Below are 17,431 nucleotides of genomic sequence, written 5' to 3' on the forward strand. Positions count from 1 at the left end.
ATCATGTGAACCTAAACAAAATATTACCTACCTACACGGTAGGTAGGTAACATATAGCCTAATTGAAGCTCTGGCAGGGATTTGCTGTTTTATGCGATTTTAAATACTGCGGTAGGTGCTGTATATGGATTACAAGTGTCCAAAACTTGCAGTTTTTCATATATCTATATTTTTCTTCTTTATGGTGGCCATCTTATATTTGTGGCTTAAAAAAGGCAGAACATTGACAGGTTTGCACTGCAGTTCGACAGAGGCTCCAGTGTTTGTCCCACTGCCTTGCCTTCCAGGCTCCATGTTAGTCGCATGACTTAAAACTATGAGTTAGTTTAGGTTAAATGTGCTAACAGTGCCAAGTCAGATGTCAACAGTTAAACATCTCTCTTTAATGTCTGTTTTGTACTGTAAAATTATGCACATGTGCGTTCTTTCAGGGGTTCATGTTTGTGCAGTCTGTGCTTGGCAAATTGCACCCTGAAGCTGACAATGTGTATTTTTGCACTAATGTGATGACTAAAGAACTGATCAGAGTTATATGCAATGTTTGGTTGTTGTTCTGTCTTAAGGTGAGTTCATTGCGCTGTTTGTTTACAATTTTGCAGCTGTCAGATGAGATAAGCTGTTTGCATATGCTGAGCATTTTGACTGTGAAAAGAAGGGTTGCACATTCAAAATATTCTCATTTTATTTGGTCAAGTGCAATATACAAATGGTGGTCTATTTGACAGTGGACGCTATTTTTAAGATAAATGTTTCAGGGAAAACTGAAATGATGTAACATGTGAAAAACTAAACTCAGGAATGATCAGTCTTATGCATTTAAAACAGACCATGAAAAGAAAAATGTTTCTCATCAATGAAGAAAGTTGTGTTACAGTTGTGGTAGTCAGGTTGACACATCGTAACCCGCTGGTAAATCAGATAACAAACACAAAACTTGATGGTGACGCACTTGAGTTTAATCTGTGATCCGTTTTCACTCCGTATGAAACTCAAGTCATGTTGTGATGTATCAGATCAGTCTTACCCACTGCAGCATCCAATCAATAACTAAGGGGGTGTGTCGGCCGGTAAAATACTTGTGTCCTTGCTCATTGCTCCTCAGAGATCGCTCCTCTCCTCAGTCCTCGGAGCACAAATAATCAAATTGGGATGCTTTGCAAAATTATGGACAGGAACGATTTACGGTTCAAGCAAGGAAAAAATAAATACGAGAAATGAGAAGCACCTAAAGACTCTCCTAAGTAAGAATTGTGTCTTAGTGCACTCTACTGGATAAATAGCGCAACAACATAATTTCAAAGTCACAAGTAATTCTCCCTGCACTCTATTAGGAAAAATAACAGTTGGTGTCAATCAGCCAACTTTTGGCTGATAAGGATTATTCTCAGATAGCCTATAAACATCTGATTATATTGCGAGGCAGATTAATCAATTGGGCCCCATTTACAATACAGGATTTAATTTAAATACAAATTATACAAGAACCATGTAAAGTTTAAAACATGTTCTGTCTCTTTACCTGGAATGTATTTATATAATGTGCACTATAGTACAGTTATAGGGCGTGTTAAAAGTATCATGCATCTTAACTATTTATTTACGGATAATGCAAGTCTTAGTATATCTATAATGTACAACTGAACATGTAATTGTATGGAAAGGACTTTCAAGTACATTTACCACTGAGTACACTTGAATTAAGTATACTTAATATATACCATAAAGATGTATACATATTTTTAGTAATGTACTTAAACTGTACTATTTAAAGTGGTTCTTGGAGTTTACCAATAATAAATTGCTAATCAACTGACCAAGTGTGGGAATAAATTTGTGGAAAATTAAAGAGCTCTATAAGAGAATACAAAAATACTTTAAGTTGTTCCAAAATAACACATTAAATATGCACAAAGATACAACATAGATATATTTTTATGTAATGTTTAAAAAATGTTGAAAACATTAATGAAAGGCAGGATGTAATTTACATTCACACTGTTGATCGTCCAGGAGGCTAACTTTGTGTCATCAGATCATCCAGAGGTAAGCATGTTTGAGTTGCAGATGGGGATCCTTGCAATTCTGTCAACAATTTTTGCCTTAGAAAATTCAGGAGATGGCAGATATGATGTCACTTTTTCAAAAGGCCGCTAATAGCTTTGATTTCATCAGAGGAGAGAGGAGAAAGATTGTAGCCTCTCAGCTCAGGTTTTCCTGTGAACAAACAAAAAGACACACCAAAATTACCTTATTATTATCTGCCTTTCCTCCAAAGAAAACATGAAGGATTTCCCCCATTCCAACTGGTTTACCAGAGGAATCTGAAGTAAGACCCTTCCCCGTTTATTTTTCAAGTCAATCTTAGTGCTCTACTTCTGCTTTCAACATCTGTGGCCCTGGGAGACATTCAGTTTAATGACACATCCATATAAATTAAGGTCTATTTAAAAATTATTTATTTTCTGTCCAAACATAAATTAGCAGAGACACTATTTCAGAGTAGACTACAAACATAATTTGGAAATTATGACGGACATTGTACCTGTTGTTCCTTTCAGCTTTCACACGGCCAAAAAGTTACATTTCAAAAGAAAATTGATCCAATTGCCAGACATTTTAGAGGGAATACAAATGGCAAAGCCTGGAACATATCTTCACAGAGACTCAGGTGAATGCATATTGTCTGCTGTCTGACTTGAATAAGTATCCTGCCTAAGCAGAGTCAGCCAAAACACTGTAAAGTCTCCCCTCAGTGACCTCCTCTGCCCTCTTGTTAAAATGACCTTTTTGCTATTGAACATATTGCTAAGTGAGACAGGAAATAAGTTTTGCATTTGAGTACCAGCTGACACGCTTCCCATAAATGTATTATTTCGATCAATCAAAGCTTTTTTCGGCTACACTGGGCAGTACAGGTGTGATCAGATATAAATCTTGTTGACTTGCAGCAGCTGTTAATGTAGCCTATAAATCTGCACAACAAAAAGACTTGGGGACGCCACTGTGCCTCTGGATATTGTTCATTAAAAAAGAAATTCCTACATGTCACTCTCCGTGACATCATCAAGTTGTTCTCTTAAATGTCTATTTTTGTAGTGGTAAACTATGTACAATTGGTAATTAGCAAACTTTAAATGTGCTTCAAATTCTCCTTGCCAGCAGCTCCTGACACAGACATTAGCGTTAATCTTTTAATTTAACTCTCAGGAAGTAGGTGATTGAGTTTATTCCCCAAAATATTAAACTTCTCCTTTAAATTAGCATGTTGGCCAGTCGACCAACCAAAATACTTCTCATACCTTGCATCTCATTGAGACGATTGACTTTTGCTTTCAGTCCTTTGCGCAGGTCATTTATTTCCATGTCCAGCTGCTTTTGGTCTACAAATGAGAAAGTTAAAAGAGTTCAGGATGATCTCATATGTAGCAACAACATGTGTACAACCAATGTACTGATATTCACAGTTATAGCAGAAATCGTCCTATGATGATTAGATTTTACTAACTGATATATTTACCTTTCTGAATCATCTCCGTCATCTTCAACTTGGGAAATTTGATAAACACGCTTCCAAAACAAACCTTCACTTTCTCTGCAAATTACAGTAACATATAAAAATACAGCAACATCAGCAACCATGATTACATTTACATTTAGGGCATTTAGCAGATGCTTTTGTCCAAAGCGACTTACAGTAATTCATACATTCATACACTGATGGCAGTGGCTGCCATGCAAGGTGCAAATACACACATCAGGAGCATGGACACTTAGACATGCAGACCAGGGGAATTAGACCAGCGATTACAAGTATACATGACTTTTAACTGTCGTTTCCACTGTTAAATCAACGAGACAATTATGTTCATGACCATAGCCATTTGCAACAGCTGTGAGTGACAACTTCCTGTAATGAAAGGTCAGTCACCTGAATCTGACACTTCATTTTTCAGTGCGTTCAGTGCCTCTCTGTTCCTGTTTCTCTTTGTGTCAAGGTCCACTATCTGAAACATCAACAAAGAACATTAGTATAAAAAAAATCAAAGATACCACAGATGCACAGCTGTGCTAGTCCTCTGGGTGAGGCAGCACAGGGCAAATCACAATAGATCAAAAAAACAATATTACAGCAGACACCAGGGTGCGACTGATACTGTTCTATTAACAGTCACATTAAAACAAGAGGGAGTGAGCGATGTGTTTCGCACGTAGCTTCATCCATTACACTCTGTCAAACGTTAGTTCTTAAAATTTACAGCAGCTTTCAATTGATTACTAATTTGTAAAAGAATTTCACTGTTAACAAAACAGTAGCATCTGACATGTTTCCCTCCACAGCCACTGGATTGGATCGCAGACAGTTTACTTCAGCTAAATTTACAGGTTATCATCAAATGAAGACACCTACTCAAGGAAAATGGTTTGTTTAGTATTATTTCATGTCTGATATTATTAAACAACAGCCTGGGAACTGTATTACTGCCATGGCCGTGGACTTCCAGGTTGCATTTTTCTGTTCATCTTTAATATCGCTGCAAATTTTAGGCTGTAGATTGTGATGTTATCCTGCAACGTGCATTTTATCGTACGGTGTTAAGCTTATGTTACACAAGCTACCATTGCTTATGGTAGTGGCTCTCAACTATTATTTAGTTATTTATTTAGTTATTTGCCAGCACGAAAATGTGGTCAAAATAAATAAATTTCGTGAACCATGAGTCCACAGTTTAGCTCTTTAGCTTAGGTGCTAACATTGTCGACAGGTTTCCGTTAGCTGACACGTCAGTCAACTTCGAAGTATAAACATCTTATTCTTCTAAGATCGTTTTTAGTTACTTGCTGTTTTGTCGTGAGAACATCTTCAGCTGCTACCTCCACTTCAGTCAAATATTCCAAAACTCGCTTGGATTCACCGTCCATGACGGCTGTGTCGCAATGAAAATGCGTCCGGTCTGAAACAACGACTGGAAACCCAAAAGGCCGGCCTGGAGACACACGATAAAAATACCCGCTATAGCAGTTACCGCAATAGATGTTACTTCATCTTCTCGTGTTTTTGCACAAAATGGATCAAGTAATGTTATTGATATTTAGCCTACTATGTAAGCATACAAAGATACACCGGCGAGTCAGTATAAATATACTGTTCTATTTACTGTTCTTCTTTGATAGCAACACGTTTCTTTCTCTATTATTGAAAGCTGGAAATTCAGCAGACATAATTGTTTTGCTCTGGATTTTGGCAACTTAGTTCCTTTAACATTTTATTATGTGAAGAGCTAGAATATTCCTTATTATTCTTGCTTTTTTTTAAACCTACATAAGCCGGTCTGTAATTTAAATAGGTGTAGCTACACAAAGATCCAATATTTCGAGGCTGCAAAAGGAGACCGAAACTTTCAAAATAGTTGTATGTTTATTATGTTTCCTAAAGGGGAGTTTTGAATTCACAAATCCCTCAGGTTTCCCTTTCTACAAACCTATAGGCCTAGCGTCACACATTCACTCTCTCTCATTTCGTTTGGCCATACTGGCATTTTTCTGACAATGGTCACCTGTCATTGGTTATCATATAAGTAAATTATAACTGAAAAAACCTCCCGTCCTTCTCAAAATTGCTCCAGCTCTGTTCAGTTGCATGCAGGCCCTGAGTGAACAGCAATATAGGACTATGGAGAGAATTTTGTTCCTTTATTATTCAATCAAATAAAATAGATTTGAAACCAAAAAAAGAGATTTGAGAGCAAAAAAGAGTAAGTGGCAATCATCGAAAACAGAATAGGTTGAATAGATCGAAACAGAATAGGTTGCAATTGAAAAAAAAAGAGAGAACATATTTCTTTAATAACTTTAATCAAAACTAATGTTTGTAAGTAAAAACATATGATCATTTTGCTTATAAATCAGTCCTCTTTGCTTTCAAGATAAAAACCTCTGCTTGCAAATCAGTCCTCTTTGCTTGCAAGTTCTAAAGTTTTGCTTGCGAATTCAACTGCACTTGAGCACAAGGTAGAAGTGTGTGTCATGCGGAAGACGTAGCTGGCGCTGGAGCTGGGTCAAACCAACCAATAGAAACTCTTCTCTCATCCACCAGCATAGGCCCCGCCCATCAAGTGCAACTTTAGAACTTGCAAGCAAAGAGGACTGATTTGCAAGCAAAATGGTCATATGTTTTTAATTAAACATTAGTTTTGATTAAAGTTGAAGAAATATGTTCTATATATTATAACGTATAATATACGTATATTTTTTTTTCAATTGCAACATATTCTGTTTAGATCTAAAAAAAAAAAAGAAAAAAAAAAAAAAGATTGCCACTTACACTTTTTTGCTCTCATACCCCTTTTTTGGTTTCAAATCTATTTTATGTGATTGAATAATAAAGGAACAAAATTCTCTCCATAGAAGCCCTGTCACTACATTTGTAGGATGTTGCTTTGGAGGCATGCCAGTATGACTATTGCTTCATGTTTGTAGTGGTCATCTCTCAACAAATCTCAACAGTTCAGTTGTCTTAAAGAATGCAGTTGGCATCCTTCATTATTTTCCTCCTCTTCTTCACTACCTTTCCCTCCATGCCTGGCGCGATGCTGCCACCATCAGGTTTAGTTTTGGGGATAGTGTGTTTCTGCTGTGGTGTTTGCTTTAAGTTCACACTACTGAACAAACAACCAACACAAAGAACTGACAATACTGTAATGCCATATGAATTATGTAACTGTTGTATGTCCACAAATCTCAAGAAATCAGTGAAGAAGCAACAGAGGACTGGTACCACACCACATTATTTCTACATCTTTTTCTAATGACTTTAAAGAGTTACAGACATTAATTGTTCCACACATTTTAATAACTTTAATAATGAAGTTACGTTTTTGACAAACCAAAACAGAACCACTAAATAAAACTGGTGGTGTTTCATATAAACTTTCATATAAATACCCACATGCTGGGTTATTAACAGTGTATATGAACATTCACTGTTACATTAACTTAACTTAGTGCAATTAAAGCATTCAATTGAACATAAAAACATAACTACAATTAGCTGAGAAAGAAAGAAAATGGCAAAATATAACATCTAGTAGTGGAAAAAATACAATCTTACTACACTTTCTGTCAAAATATTCAAATGAGGAAAACTGATAATATCAAAATATTTGATAACTGTATCTGTGTCATACAGATCACACAGTACACAAGTTGCTGTTATGTTACTAATTCAACCTGTCGACTGTTTGTAGGAGAATTTTTGGTTCCAGGTAAATTGTCCATTATTGCAGTGACAGCATCTGGTTTAATTTCCCATTCCTTGAGCTCCGCTGTTCTCCTCCGCTCAGCTCCTCGTCTTTTACATTCAGAGCCACTCCGTCTTTTCTGTGATCCAACTTGATGTCTTTCTAATCCACCTCTTCTCTGCTCTGAGCCACTCCTCATCCTACAACCCCCTGTCCTGTAGTTGTACATATCCCCCGATGCTTCCAAACTCTCCCTTCCAGCCCCAACACTCGAGTCCCTGGCAGTGGATTTAGGCTTTGTGTTAGCACCTTTAACAGGGTTGCGAATGTTTCCCAAGGCCTGCATCCTCCTCAGATGGGTGTTGGTCCTGACAGGGCTGCTGAACCCCTGAGTCTGTGATGTGTGGCTCCTGTCTGAGGAGTGCACCCGGCTCTCACTGTGGCTCCTTCTTTGGAGCGATGTGGGCCCATTGCACTCCAATGTGGGACTCTGTCTGGAATGACGATTGTGGCAGTGGGTGGAGCGGCTGCCCAATGGGCTAATGGTAGAGTAGTGGATGCGGCATAGGGTGCAGGCACAGCCGGAGAGCAGGGCAGAGTGACTGGCCAGAGACGAGAAGAAGGTGAGGGGAAAGGCACGCTGACACTGGAGGATGCATTTGGGAGAGCTGAGGCGTGACGAGGCATCAGCAGGTGACCTGTGGCAGCTGGATACAACATCTGACTTCCTGTTCTCCTCCTGGGAGGTCTGAATCTGGTGCCACTCCAACTGAAGCAGCCTTTCAAGGTACCTTTCCAAAGGCCCCACAGGCCTGGGTCGAGTGGTCCCATGGCCCTCCATGTTGTAAAAGATAGCGAGCTGACTGAGGCTCCAGGAGTTAAAAGGTGGAGGAAGACAATCTGGGTGGTCAAAGCCACTGTGGCGGCCTCCTCTGGGCTTCTGGTTGCATGAAGAACAGTCTTCAGCCTCGATAACCTCTGGCCTCAGCTCAAGCTGTGGTAGAGCCAGACGAGAAGGCGACATAGTGAGTCTCTCTGACACAGATAAGTCAGTGTCACTGTCACATTCTCCATGGTCACTCACATTCTCTACCACTGGGTTTGGTGACAGTCTGTCCAGCAGATCAGGACTTGAATCAGTCAGGTGGTGGCAAGGAAAAGCTGATGAATGTCTGTTCCTTCTGAAACCTGTGTTCTTTTGTTCCCTGTGATGAGCAGCCAGCTGCACCTTTAACTCCATCCTGCTCAGTGCATGGGACAGTGGGTGGGACATTGACTCTGTGGCCCCCTCAGCACTAGAGAGAAAGGTAAATGATACTGTCATAGCATCCAGGTAACACAGAATGGATAGAAATATACACAACCAGCAATCTCACCTGTGTTCAGGAGTGCTGCGTTTGGCTGAGGTAGTGCTAGGCTTGTGCTTCCTTCCTTGATGCAGCCTCTGTGATCACAAACAGTCACTTATTCTTTATACACATCAGTATGGTACCTGTACATTAATGCTGCAATTTGTCATAGTTTGTATTCTATTTTGACAATTAAATGAATCGTTTTTATATATGAATATATGACAATTGAGGAAAAATTACCATTTCCCAGGGCTCAGGGTGACGTCTTCAATTTACTTAATCAATTTACACTCAAAACATAATATGCCTAAAAACATTTTTGGATTTATGTAATTCATTCTGAAGTCAATGCTGATTGCAGAAAAATGACACCATCCATGTATGTCTGTGCTGAATACCCTATAACCTTGCTTTCACCGTGTTATTCCATTTGAAAGGAGACAGTTTAAAACCGACCTTCCTTCTACTAGGTAAGTGAGTAAGAAAACCTGAAAGCCTGGTTTAGGGGTGGGAAAAATAATCAATTCATAGATGAATTGCGATTCGGATGTGGATGATTCTGAATTGATTCACAAATGTCAAAAATCGATTTTCTACCTGTTAATTTACAGCGTAATGTTGACGGAATGCAAGAGGCGGAACTCGGACACAACAAAAAACATGGGATGTGTCGTGAATGTCTGTACTCAGAAACAACTCATGGATGGAATAGTCTGAGGCATTTGCTCACGCCGAGCGGCTCCAGAGCAGCGTAGAGACTGCTGTTGGCTGTTAGCTGTTGGCTGTTAACTGCAGTGTTGAGTGCGCAAAGTCCAGGGAGAGACAGCAAGCTCAATTTGTGGCAGTGGCACCGAGCTGCAGCATCTTTGGTGGCACCCCCAGATGCCGCCGCTAGCAGTCGTGGCAGATGCCGCTGTTTGCCGGACGTGCCAGTGCTTGTGCCACTATTTGCCGGAAGTGCCAAGGTCCAGGTTAACTTGTGATGCCTGTTACTATCGGGTATTTCGGTCATTCCGCAGTGCGTTCAAATGGATACTTGAAGCCATCGCTCCCAGCCGCATACATCGTTATTATGTTGAATCCAAGTCGATGTGAAAACTGAACTCAGCATGAGGTCAGTCAGCTGTGGCAAAGTGTGTGACGTCCAGATCAACCTGTGATACAAACACCTGTTTCGCTGCATTGAGTTGCATCAAGAATTGGTTTAGAATCAAATCGTTGCCCTCTGAATCGAAATCGAGTCAAATCGTGAGGTGCCAAGAGATTCCCACTCCTGTCTATTAACACAGCCAAGTATTTCATAGCTCTGAGATCATGATTTCTAGGTCAAATTAGGGATTCTTATGGTTGTTTTTTGGATGTGGACAGTTGCCAGGCTACTAGTGTTAGCCATGCTGCTAAACAACAATGATTCCAACAGTTTCACCTACTTGGATGAAGTGGGCAAGGATATCTGAACATTTCTTCTCTCTTTTACTATTCAGCTACTAAACTATACTATACTATACTATATACTATATGATCACTATTCAACACTTATTTTAATACAAAAATGTATCACTTAAGGCAGCTCTAACATATGTGATAGAAAAACGTTATAATAAATGTCCCTATCCACTGTACTGGAATTACATGTATAATGTACAAGTCATTTAAATACTGTACTTGAATTCATAAAGCTTAAGGCATGTTGTAGAAAGTTATATAAAACACAGGAAAACACACTTTTTAGAGACACTAATCAGCGTTTGGTACTTCTACTAGATAAATGATTAATTAATAATCAGAGTGGCTGGCAATTCATTTTCTGTTATTTTATACTGATTAACCCTTTAAGCACTGGCCCAAATGGGGGACCTTGGGGTTTTTAACCCTAACCCTAGAAAACTGGCTTGGGGCTTAAAGGGTTATTGGACTGTAGTGTCAATCACCTTCACACTTACCTTCTCATTATTGTTCTCTTGACTTGGCATTGTGCACTCTGGCTGCGGTGACTTCTTTTGTGACTGCCGCCGACCCATTTTATTGCTAGAAAGGGGGAAAAAAAATATTAAACGTTACCATTTTCCCACTAACAGTGCAATAGGGGGGAAAAAAACCCTAATGGATTACAGAAACAGGAATACACTGCTGACATGGCGACACTGTTTTGTTATCACCCATGAAGCACAGAGCCTTCAGAGAGCTAAGCGTTGATACAACAACATGCTACCGCTACCGTACAGAGACCGTGCAGCGGCTCTGTCTCTGCATAATTTCTTACTAAATATCAAATAATAGCCTACGCTACCTGGCCACATTAGGCCTGCTGTTGCTCCACGACACCGTCTTCTTCCAGTCCCTCTCCCTGATGGAAACCCTCTCCAGACGTTGTTGTGGCATTCGTCCCTGCAGTATGGTGCCCATCCCCACAAAACAGAAGGCACCAATCAAACGAGCGTGTGGGCTTTTCATGTGAAACACTACGCTGTGCTCATGAGTGTGGGCTGTAATGCTCAAAACGCGCCCGTCTTTTCGAAAAACATGTCTGCCCGATAAACGATTCAGCTGCCGTCCAGCAGAGCGCAGTGCAGATCCTCACAGTACTGTGTGATGCTCCTGCTGCTCAGCTTACAGGGATGGGAGCTCACGAGCCTTCAGAAAGGCAGAAGGGAACACATCAGATCGTGTTAGACATTACGCTCATTCCTGTTTAATTACACCGTGGCTGGAAAATACTACGGTCTGCCTCATAAAAAAAAGATTGCGCGTTTACACGGTAGAACGCGCTGATGGGCTTCATTTTTGCATTCAAGAGCACGTCGTAATCTCAGAAATATCGAATGTAGAGCTGGACGATATGGCTTAAAAATTGACTCTCCTATTCTTTAACACCAAACTCGATTTACGATTTTAATCGATTTTTTTCCCTTCTCAAAAACAAACTACAAATGACAAAGACAATATTGAAAGTGTTGCTTTTATTGTATGCAAAACTGACCTTCCATTTCAAACAGTGCGCCTTCAAACTCACTTGAAATAAAATGTGTCCCTTTGGATAAAATGCTTTTGTATACATCACATTGCATGTTTTTATAAAAGCAGATCAGTTTCCCCATTGGGATTGATGAAGTGCCTGTCTACTACCCCTGACTCGAGGCCCTGTTGCGGCTTCGTACATGGGGTAAAAAGTGTTCAGCATGTGGATGCACCTCTGGCTTTTCTACTGTATATAAGGGCACAATGTCTTTAGCGATATGCAACGTGACTGCATCCATAAAAACTGTTCACTGAGCCCTTTCTTGACACCAGGGGTGTCGCTAGGAGTGCAGAACATCCAGGGCTTTAGCCCTACAGACACTAGCCCCATTCACGCAGGAGAAGACGCATAAAAGCCACAGCTGCGGTTCGTCAATTCTCCGCCGATGGTGATTCACACAGAGCGAAGCATCTCCACCTTAATGAACCGCCGTGAATTCACACAGAAAGTGGGTGCTGCGGCTCGTAAAGAAGCATGACGGTGACGTCATGAGATGATGTTCAAGGTGTTTCCCGGTGTCCCCTCTGTCAATCTGACTCTCTCACTCGTGGGGACGGAGGTCGTTTACAGGGATAAAGTTCATTGAAGTCTCGGTCAGGAGGACTGACCATCACGGTGATTTATTTTCATCACAAACAAAAATCTGATTACTGATTACTCCTTTAAAAAGTAACTACTTTAGATTACAGATAACTTTATTAGTTACATTCAGCAGCTGCCGACAACACCCCTGCCACCTCAACATAAAAATGACAGCTGGTTTTGCCAATTCTCACTTTATTGGAAATGCATTTTTAACAATAACACCAAGCACAGCATTGATAGTAGTAGGGATCTTGTTTATTGAGGCACCAAACAAGGGCGAGTCAACTGTGTTTTTAAGAGCAGCATTTCCTCTACAGCAGTGGCCCCCAACCTTTTTTGCACCACGGACCTGTTTTATCTAAGACATAATTTTACGGACCAGAGGGTGCGCATTTGATTATGCGGAAAACAAATTATACAACAAAGTACAAAAACACCCGAAGTGTGTTCCTTTCTCCAGTCTACTCCGTAACTTACTAAGTTAACATACTTTAAAGGCAGGAACACACTGGCCCAACCGTTGGACGTCTGAAGTGTTTGGGGAGACTCGTTTTTGATCAAAAGTAAAGAGAGTTGTGTGCATAAACCTCTTGTCCAGCATCTCTTTTATACACAACACTAGCGCCACCCACTTATTGCATCTCGCGCAAGCGCAGAATGTACACGCTACTGTGGAGTTTTTCTGCCGGACGTGTCAGACGAGAGTTGGCGCTTGGTTTGAGTCTGGGCGATGTGTGGGGGTCTTAAGGTCATTGCCATTTGCAGTCTCCAGCAGTTGTCCACTCTCTGTTCCCACAGCTGCAGTTCAGCCACTTTATCAGCCAACTTTCCAAATATGATCGTCAATATAACGCAAATAAAATAACGTTTTTGTTCTTTCTCTGCGGCCCGGTACCAAATGACCCATGGACCGGTACCAGTCCTCGGCCTGGTGGTTGGGGACCACTGCTCTACAACATACCATGCAACCAACTTCTTCAACTCTCCCCCACTTACTTATTTTGCACCGAAGTCCAGCTTTTGTTGTTTGGGTGGTCGGGGACCTGTCGAGGCCGTGGCTTTGCTAGCAGCTCTCTGCTTAACCCCACCTGGTGGGACTTGCTCTGTAAACTTAACTGTGCTGCCACTCCAAATGTTTCTTCAAATTTGATGTTGTGTTTTTTAAACTTGATAGTACTTTGTCACCAGCACAGAGTGTACAGAGTGACATGAGCTAAGAAAACGTGCATCTCTCTCCTCCCTCCATTGTGGTGTGCATTTGTGTCGCTGAGTGGCATTACACTTGAGTTGTCCTCATGCTGAAAATGTGACTTGTCGCATACATGGCATCACTCCCTGAGATGCAAGAAGAAAGCAAAAATATGTATTCTTACTGAGGAAAATGACAAAAATAACAGTAACACACAGTGCCTTGAATAAGTAACATTAACCTTATTACTGATTTGGAAATATTAATGTGCTAGGTTACTTGTTACTAAAAAAAGTGGTCACATTAGAGTAACGCGTTACTGGCATCACTGTCCGCAGGTGGAGTGTTTTTTTAGTGGGGGTCTGGGGATTTCTTCCCCAAGAAATATTGAAAATTATTATTCTGACTCTGCCCATATATGGGAACATGCCATAAGGAAAGTCAGGTCAGCTTCTGTGCAATTTGCACCACTGACAATGTTGCATTTGTGGCTGCTGGCCGTTCGATATGCAACCGCACAAAAACCTCTGGGGCCATTTTCATCATTAGGCAATTATATTTGATTTTTTTTTTTTTTTTTCCCTTTTTAAAAAAGGCACAGAGATCTGGGGTTATTCCCAGTATATCCAGGGTTATAGCCCCAAATGCCCAGGTCTAACCACGCGCCTGAACAGCTGGATGTCTTTTTATGGTTGTTGTCTTTACAGCTTGCTGCCCCCAAGTGGCATAAACAAATACATTAATACAACATGAAGCACATCAATGGCTCATGAATACGACACACAAAAAAACAGACATTCTTATAAGTCTAAATGAAGTAGTATTTATTCATGATAGAGCATAACCACAGCAAAAGTTCACACCAGTTCAGTGTTTAATAATTGTACAAGTAAAGTCTTGCAGCAGGGAGTGTGGTTTTACATGTCTTCAATTTTAGCTAACATTAACAAATACAAGTTTTTCCTCCTAGTCCTAAGCCTAATGCTCTACAATGGGTGAAAGTGGTGTTAGCAGGGTTGGTAGTCGTTGCCCCTTTTTTCACAGTCCTCCCTGTGTCCATTGAGAAGGTCCTGCCATCTCCATTTTTCCAAAGTCAGAGGTGATGGCTTTGAAGCACTCAGTGGTGAGTGATTTCAGTGGTTCCAAATCTTCAAAATGACTGCTAATAAATACTGAGAAAACAGGGAGAAGAGTTAAACAGTAATTTATTTCAGTTTCAGGCTAACATGCAAGCCAAACCCTATGCAGTAAATACTTTCAACAATAGACCATTTTTCAATGGGATTACACAAGCCACAATGCCCGTCAACTTGTTTACCCTCCATTTATACAGCAATACATTGTGCTTATTCCTCTCGAAATACAATTGTTGATACACTGATGCCATATAGGATGTGTTTATTAAAACATGCAGCACATTGGCACGATGGCACATATTGCAGTCAATGTGTGTGATAAAGAGGCACTAAGCTGACACTGCACTTTTTAGACATTGTTTTATCTCAGTTTCAAATTCTGTGAGGCTGAAAACAGAATGCACTGAATAAATACATAATTCCTGCACATTTTTAGGGGAATTTTGTATTCTTCAGTTAGACAGGTATGATGTTGTAGCATAAAATGATTGATTTGCACTGGATTATTGCAGAATAGCTGTGTTACTATCATTGTCATGGGCAGTGTATTATGAATTCTATTGTATTGTGAGTTACTGTCAGGCCTTTTGCCAGCCCTCTTCCACACACAGACATGTAAAATACAAAAAAACATTTGTGATACTTCCTGCTTCAATAGATGATGATTCTGACCTTTCCAATTTGGCGGTCATGCATACACATACTGCACATCGCCATGATACATGGTCAACTCATGTAGTTAAAAAGTCAATTGCATGCTCTTTTTATCCTTCTGTATTTTTTAGAGGGCCACGTTTAGCATTTGGATAATTTAAAACCATTCATCAACAACATCCAGAAACGCTGTGGACTTCTCTGGGCCCTGGCTGATCATATATGGGCTGACACAAAGTGGGACAGTGTGCTGTGGTCTGACAAATTCATATTTCATTTTGTTTTTGGAAATAATGGCCATCATGTCCTCCGGGCTAAAGAAGAAATGAACCCTCCAGATTGGTACAAGTGCAAATTCAAAAAAACAACATATGTGATTGTATGGGGATGTGTTAGTGCCCATGACATGGGTAACTTCTTCTTCTTCTTGTTTTACGGCTGTTGGCATCCAGCTTAATGGTACATTACCGCCACAACATGGGTAACTTAATATCCCAGTCCACCTATGCTGTACTTTACGTTTAGGGCTGTTAAGCAATTGTGACCCTGAGATTTCACAAGATACATGTCAGGTTTTGCTCTGCCATCCGCCGTCCGGCAACCCCGACCGGTTGCATTATGAGTCCACCACGCGTAATACTGTCGACAGCTCTTGGCTGAGAGAGTGAGGAGTTCCCACAACAATCACATAATCACTTGCGACCGCAGTTATAGGTATGTGTTATAGAAACAACAAGACAAAGTGTTCCCAACTGAAGGATTAGTAGGTAAGCTTGGTGTTGGTGTTTGTCTCTTTTTTGAGAGAGTTTTATCTTGGAATGTAACCGGGTAGGTTGTTCACCAGCCGCAGAGTAATAGAAGGGCAAATATTGTGTCTCTCCAAGCTGTATCCCCCTCCTAGCTGTGTTATCTCTCTTGCTCTGTACTAACCCACACATACACACACACGCTTGCATTCGGGTAAACACACAAGCAAAGTCTCATGAGCGGCTTGTTGAAAACTAATCCCAAACACCAAATTCAGAACATTATAGCATAAAATAACCATAGTAAATACATAGCGGTCAGTATAAAATAACCATAGTAAATACATAGCGGTCTGTATAAAATAACCATAGTAAGTAGATAGTGGTCAGTATAAAATAACCATAAGTAGATGGTGACTAATGGTAACTGATAGTAACTGTTATAATGATAAAAGTAAGAAATGAAGGGTAATCAAGTGTGAAAGAGTTGCTGAAACATACTACTGGGCACCAGCTGACTGAAATGTGCTATTGATTAAAGCTACTGTAGTGTGATGATGTGAAGTGTGAACCAAATATAACACTTTTATTGTTCTTTAAAAATGCAGTACCACGAGTGATCAGATATAATGGGATATATCAAGAAGGGAACTGGGTTATCAAAAAACCAGAAGGCCAGAGTTTCTAAGGGCCAGTAATATAGATAGAGGAAAAGCACTTGTAAAAAAAAAAACAAAGCGAGGCGAAGAGCAGCTGGCGTATATGCAGTTCTGCACGTAGGCCAAAGCTTCGCGCAGGTACAGAAGATAGAATGGGAATTTTCTATAGTAAAATAGCAGTGTCAGCAGAAATAAAGAATAGGGATTGGTTGAGGCCATGAAGCCCAAGAAGACAATCCTAGTTTTTTATGTTTAAAAGAGGATGCTCAATGCTTTGAACCTCAGGTCATTTTGTTTTTTCATGGATTTTGTCTGTGTCTGATATCGCTATTTTTTTGCCGGCAAATAAAGTTCTACAGCACTCAGCCTTGAGAACTCCTGCTGACTTTTTTGAAATCTTGAAGTCGATTTACAGCAACATCAGAGCCCATCTCTGTCCAAGTTACACTGTGTTCAAAGGCACATGTTAGGTCAACAGACAATGTCCTGCCATTGTGGTCACCTCCATTTAGTGTCATAGTTTAGCAGCTGTAGTTGAATGATAGATTTTTGTTGATTGAAGTATTATTGATTACTGATCAATTTGCTAACATACATTCTATTGTATTGTATAGAGCAGTTTGATTATTTGTTCATATGTTTTGTGGCCACTGTTGATTGTGATTGAAGTGCTTTTAATATCAAATACCTCACAGATATCTACATTTGAAGTGAACACTTCTTTTGATACTGTTTTAAGGTCAAGTTATTGGTCCCTGGGTCCTGTTTTATTGATTTAATCAATAATTGTATTATCAATATAATTACTATTAGTAATTATTAACTGCCAACAACCCCACCAAGTCTTATTGCA

General features: G+C 40.1%; 3 protein-coding genes across 5 annotated transcripts in view; all 3 read right to left on the reverse strand.

Annotated features, from left to right (window-relative positions):
• Positions 1 to 1,818: 1,818 nt before the first annotated feature.
• Positions 1,819 to 4,990, reverse strand: pdrg1 (p53 and DNA-damage regulated 1). Its single transcript, XM_037102482.1, has 5 exons — positions 4,837 to 4,990; positions 3,929 to 4,004; positions 3,518 to 3,592; positions 3,300 to 3,380; positions 1,819 to 2,214 (listed from the first exon to the last, which is right to left on the reverse strand). The coding sequence occupies exons 1-5, from the start codon at positions 4,918 to 4,920 to the stop codon at positions 2,132 to 2,134; spliced, it is 399 nt and encodes a 132-aa protein (XP_036958377.1). The 5' UTR covers positions 4,921 to 4,990; the 3' UTR covers positions 1,819 to 2,131.
• Positions 4,991 to 6,781: 1,791 nt separating this feature from the next.
• On the reverse strand, positions 6,782 to 11,279 carry LOC119021931. 2 transcript variants are annotated; one of them, XM_037102537.1, is made up of 5 exons: positions 10,881 to 11,279; positions 10,534 to 10,618; positions 8,615 to 8,682; positions 8,323 to 8,533; positions 6,782 to 8,232 (listed from the first exon to the last, which is right to left on the reverse strand). In XM_037102537.1, exons 1-5 carry the CDS (start codon positions 11,042 to 11,044, stop codon positions 7,210 to 7,212), a joined length of 1,551 nt encoding a protein of 516 aa, XP_036958432.1. In that variant the 5' UTR covers positions 11,045 to 11,279; the 3' UTR covers positions 6,782 to 7,209. The 2 variants fall into 2 exon arrangements, with proteins under 2 accessions (XP_036958432.1, XP_036958431.1); XM_037102536.1 differs by having other exon boundaries at positions 6,782 to 8,533; positions 10,881 to 11,278.
• A 2,907-nt stretch (positions 11,280 to 14,186) lies between these two features.
• LOC119020797 (dihydropyridine-sensitive L-type skeletal muscle calcium channel subunit alpha-1-like) overlaps positions 14,187 to 17,431 on the reverse strand; it is a 115,866-nt gene continuing 112,621 nt past the window's right edge. For both annotated transcript variants that reach the window (XM_037100458.1, XM_037100459.1), the window contains one exon: positions 14,187 to 14,555. In XM_037100458.1, the coding sequence (XP_036956353.1) occupies positions 14,546 to 14,555 (10 nt within the window). In that variant the 3' untranslated portion in view covers positions 14,187 to 14,545. The remainder of the gene's footprint in view (positions 14,556 to 17,431) is intronic.

This window comes from Acanthopagrus latus, chromosome 6, assembly GCF_904848185.1.
Source record: "Acanthopagrus latus isolate v.2019 chromosome 6, fAcaLat1.1, whole genome shotgun sequence".
NCBI classification, from domain to species: Eukaryota; Metazoa; Chordata; class Actinopteri; order Spariformes; family Sparidae; genus Acanthopagrus; species Acanthopagrus latus.

Bases quoted from the DNA above. Each gene is read 5' to 3' on its own strand.
- pdrg1 (XM_037102482.1), bottom strand. From the start codon at position 4,920: ATGGACGGTGAATCCAAGCGAGTTTTGGAATATTTGACTGAAGTGGAG. The intron at 4,005-4,836 runs GTAACTAAAAAC...TTGATGTTTCAG, and splicing joins TTCTCACGACAAAACAGCAA to ATAGTGGACCTTGACACAAA. The intron at 3,381-3,517 runs GTAAATATATCA...TCTCATTTGTAG, and splicing joins GACGGAGATGATTCAGAAAG to ACCAAAAGCAGCTGGACATG.
- LOC119021931 (XM_037102536.1), bottom strand. From the start codon at position 11,044: ATGAAAAGCCCACACGCTCGTTTGATTGGTGCCTTCTGTTTTGTGGGG. The intron at 10,619-10,880 runs GTAGCGTAGGCT...CCCCCTTTCTAG, and splicing joins AGCAGGCCTAATGTGGCCAG to CAATAAAATGGGTCGGCGGC. The intron at 8,534-8,614 runs GTGAGATTGCTG...CTTTCTCTCTAG, and splicing joins CGCAGCACTCCTGAACACAG to TGCTGAGGGGGCCACAGAGT.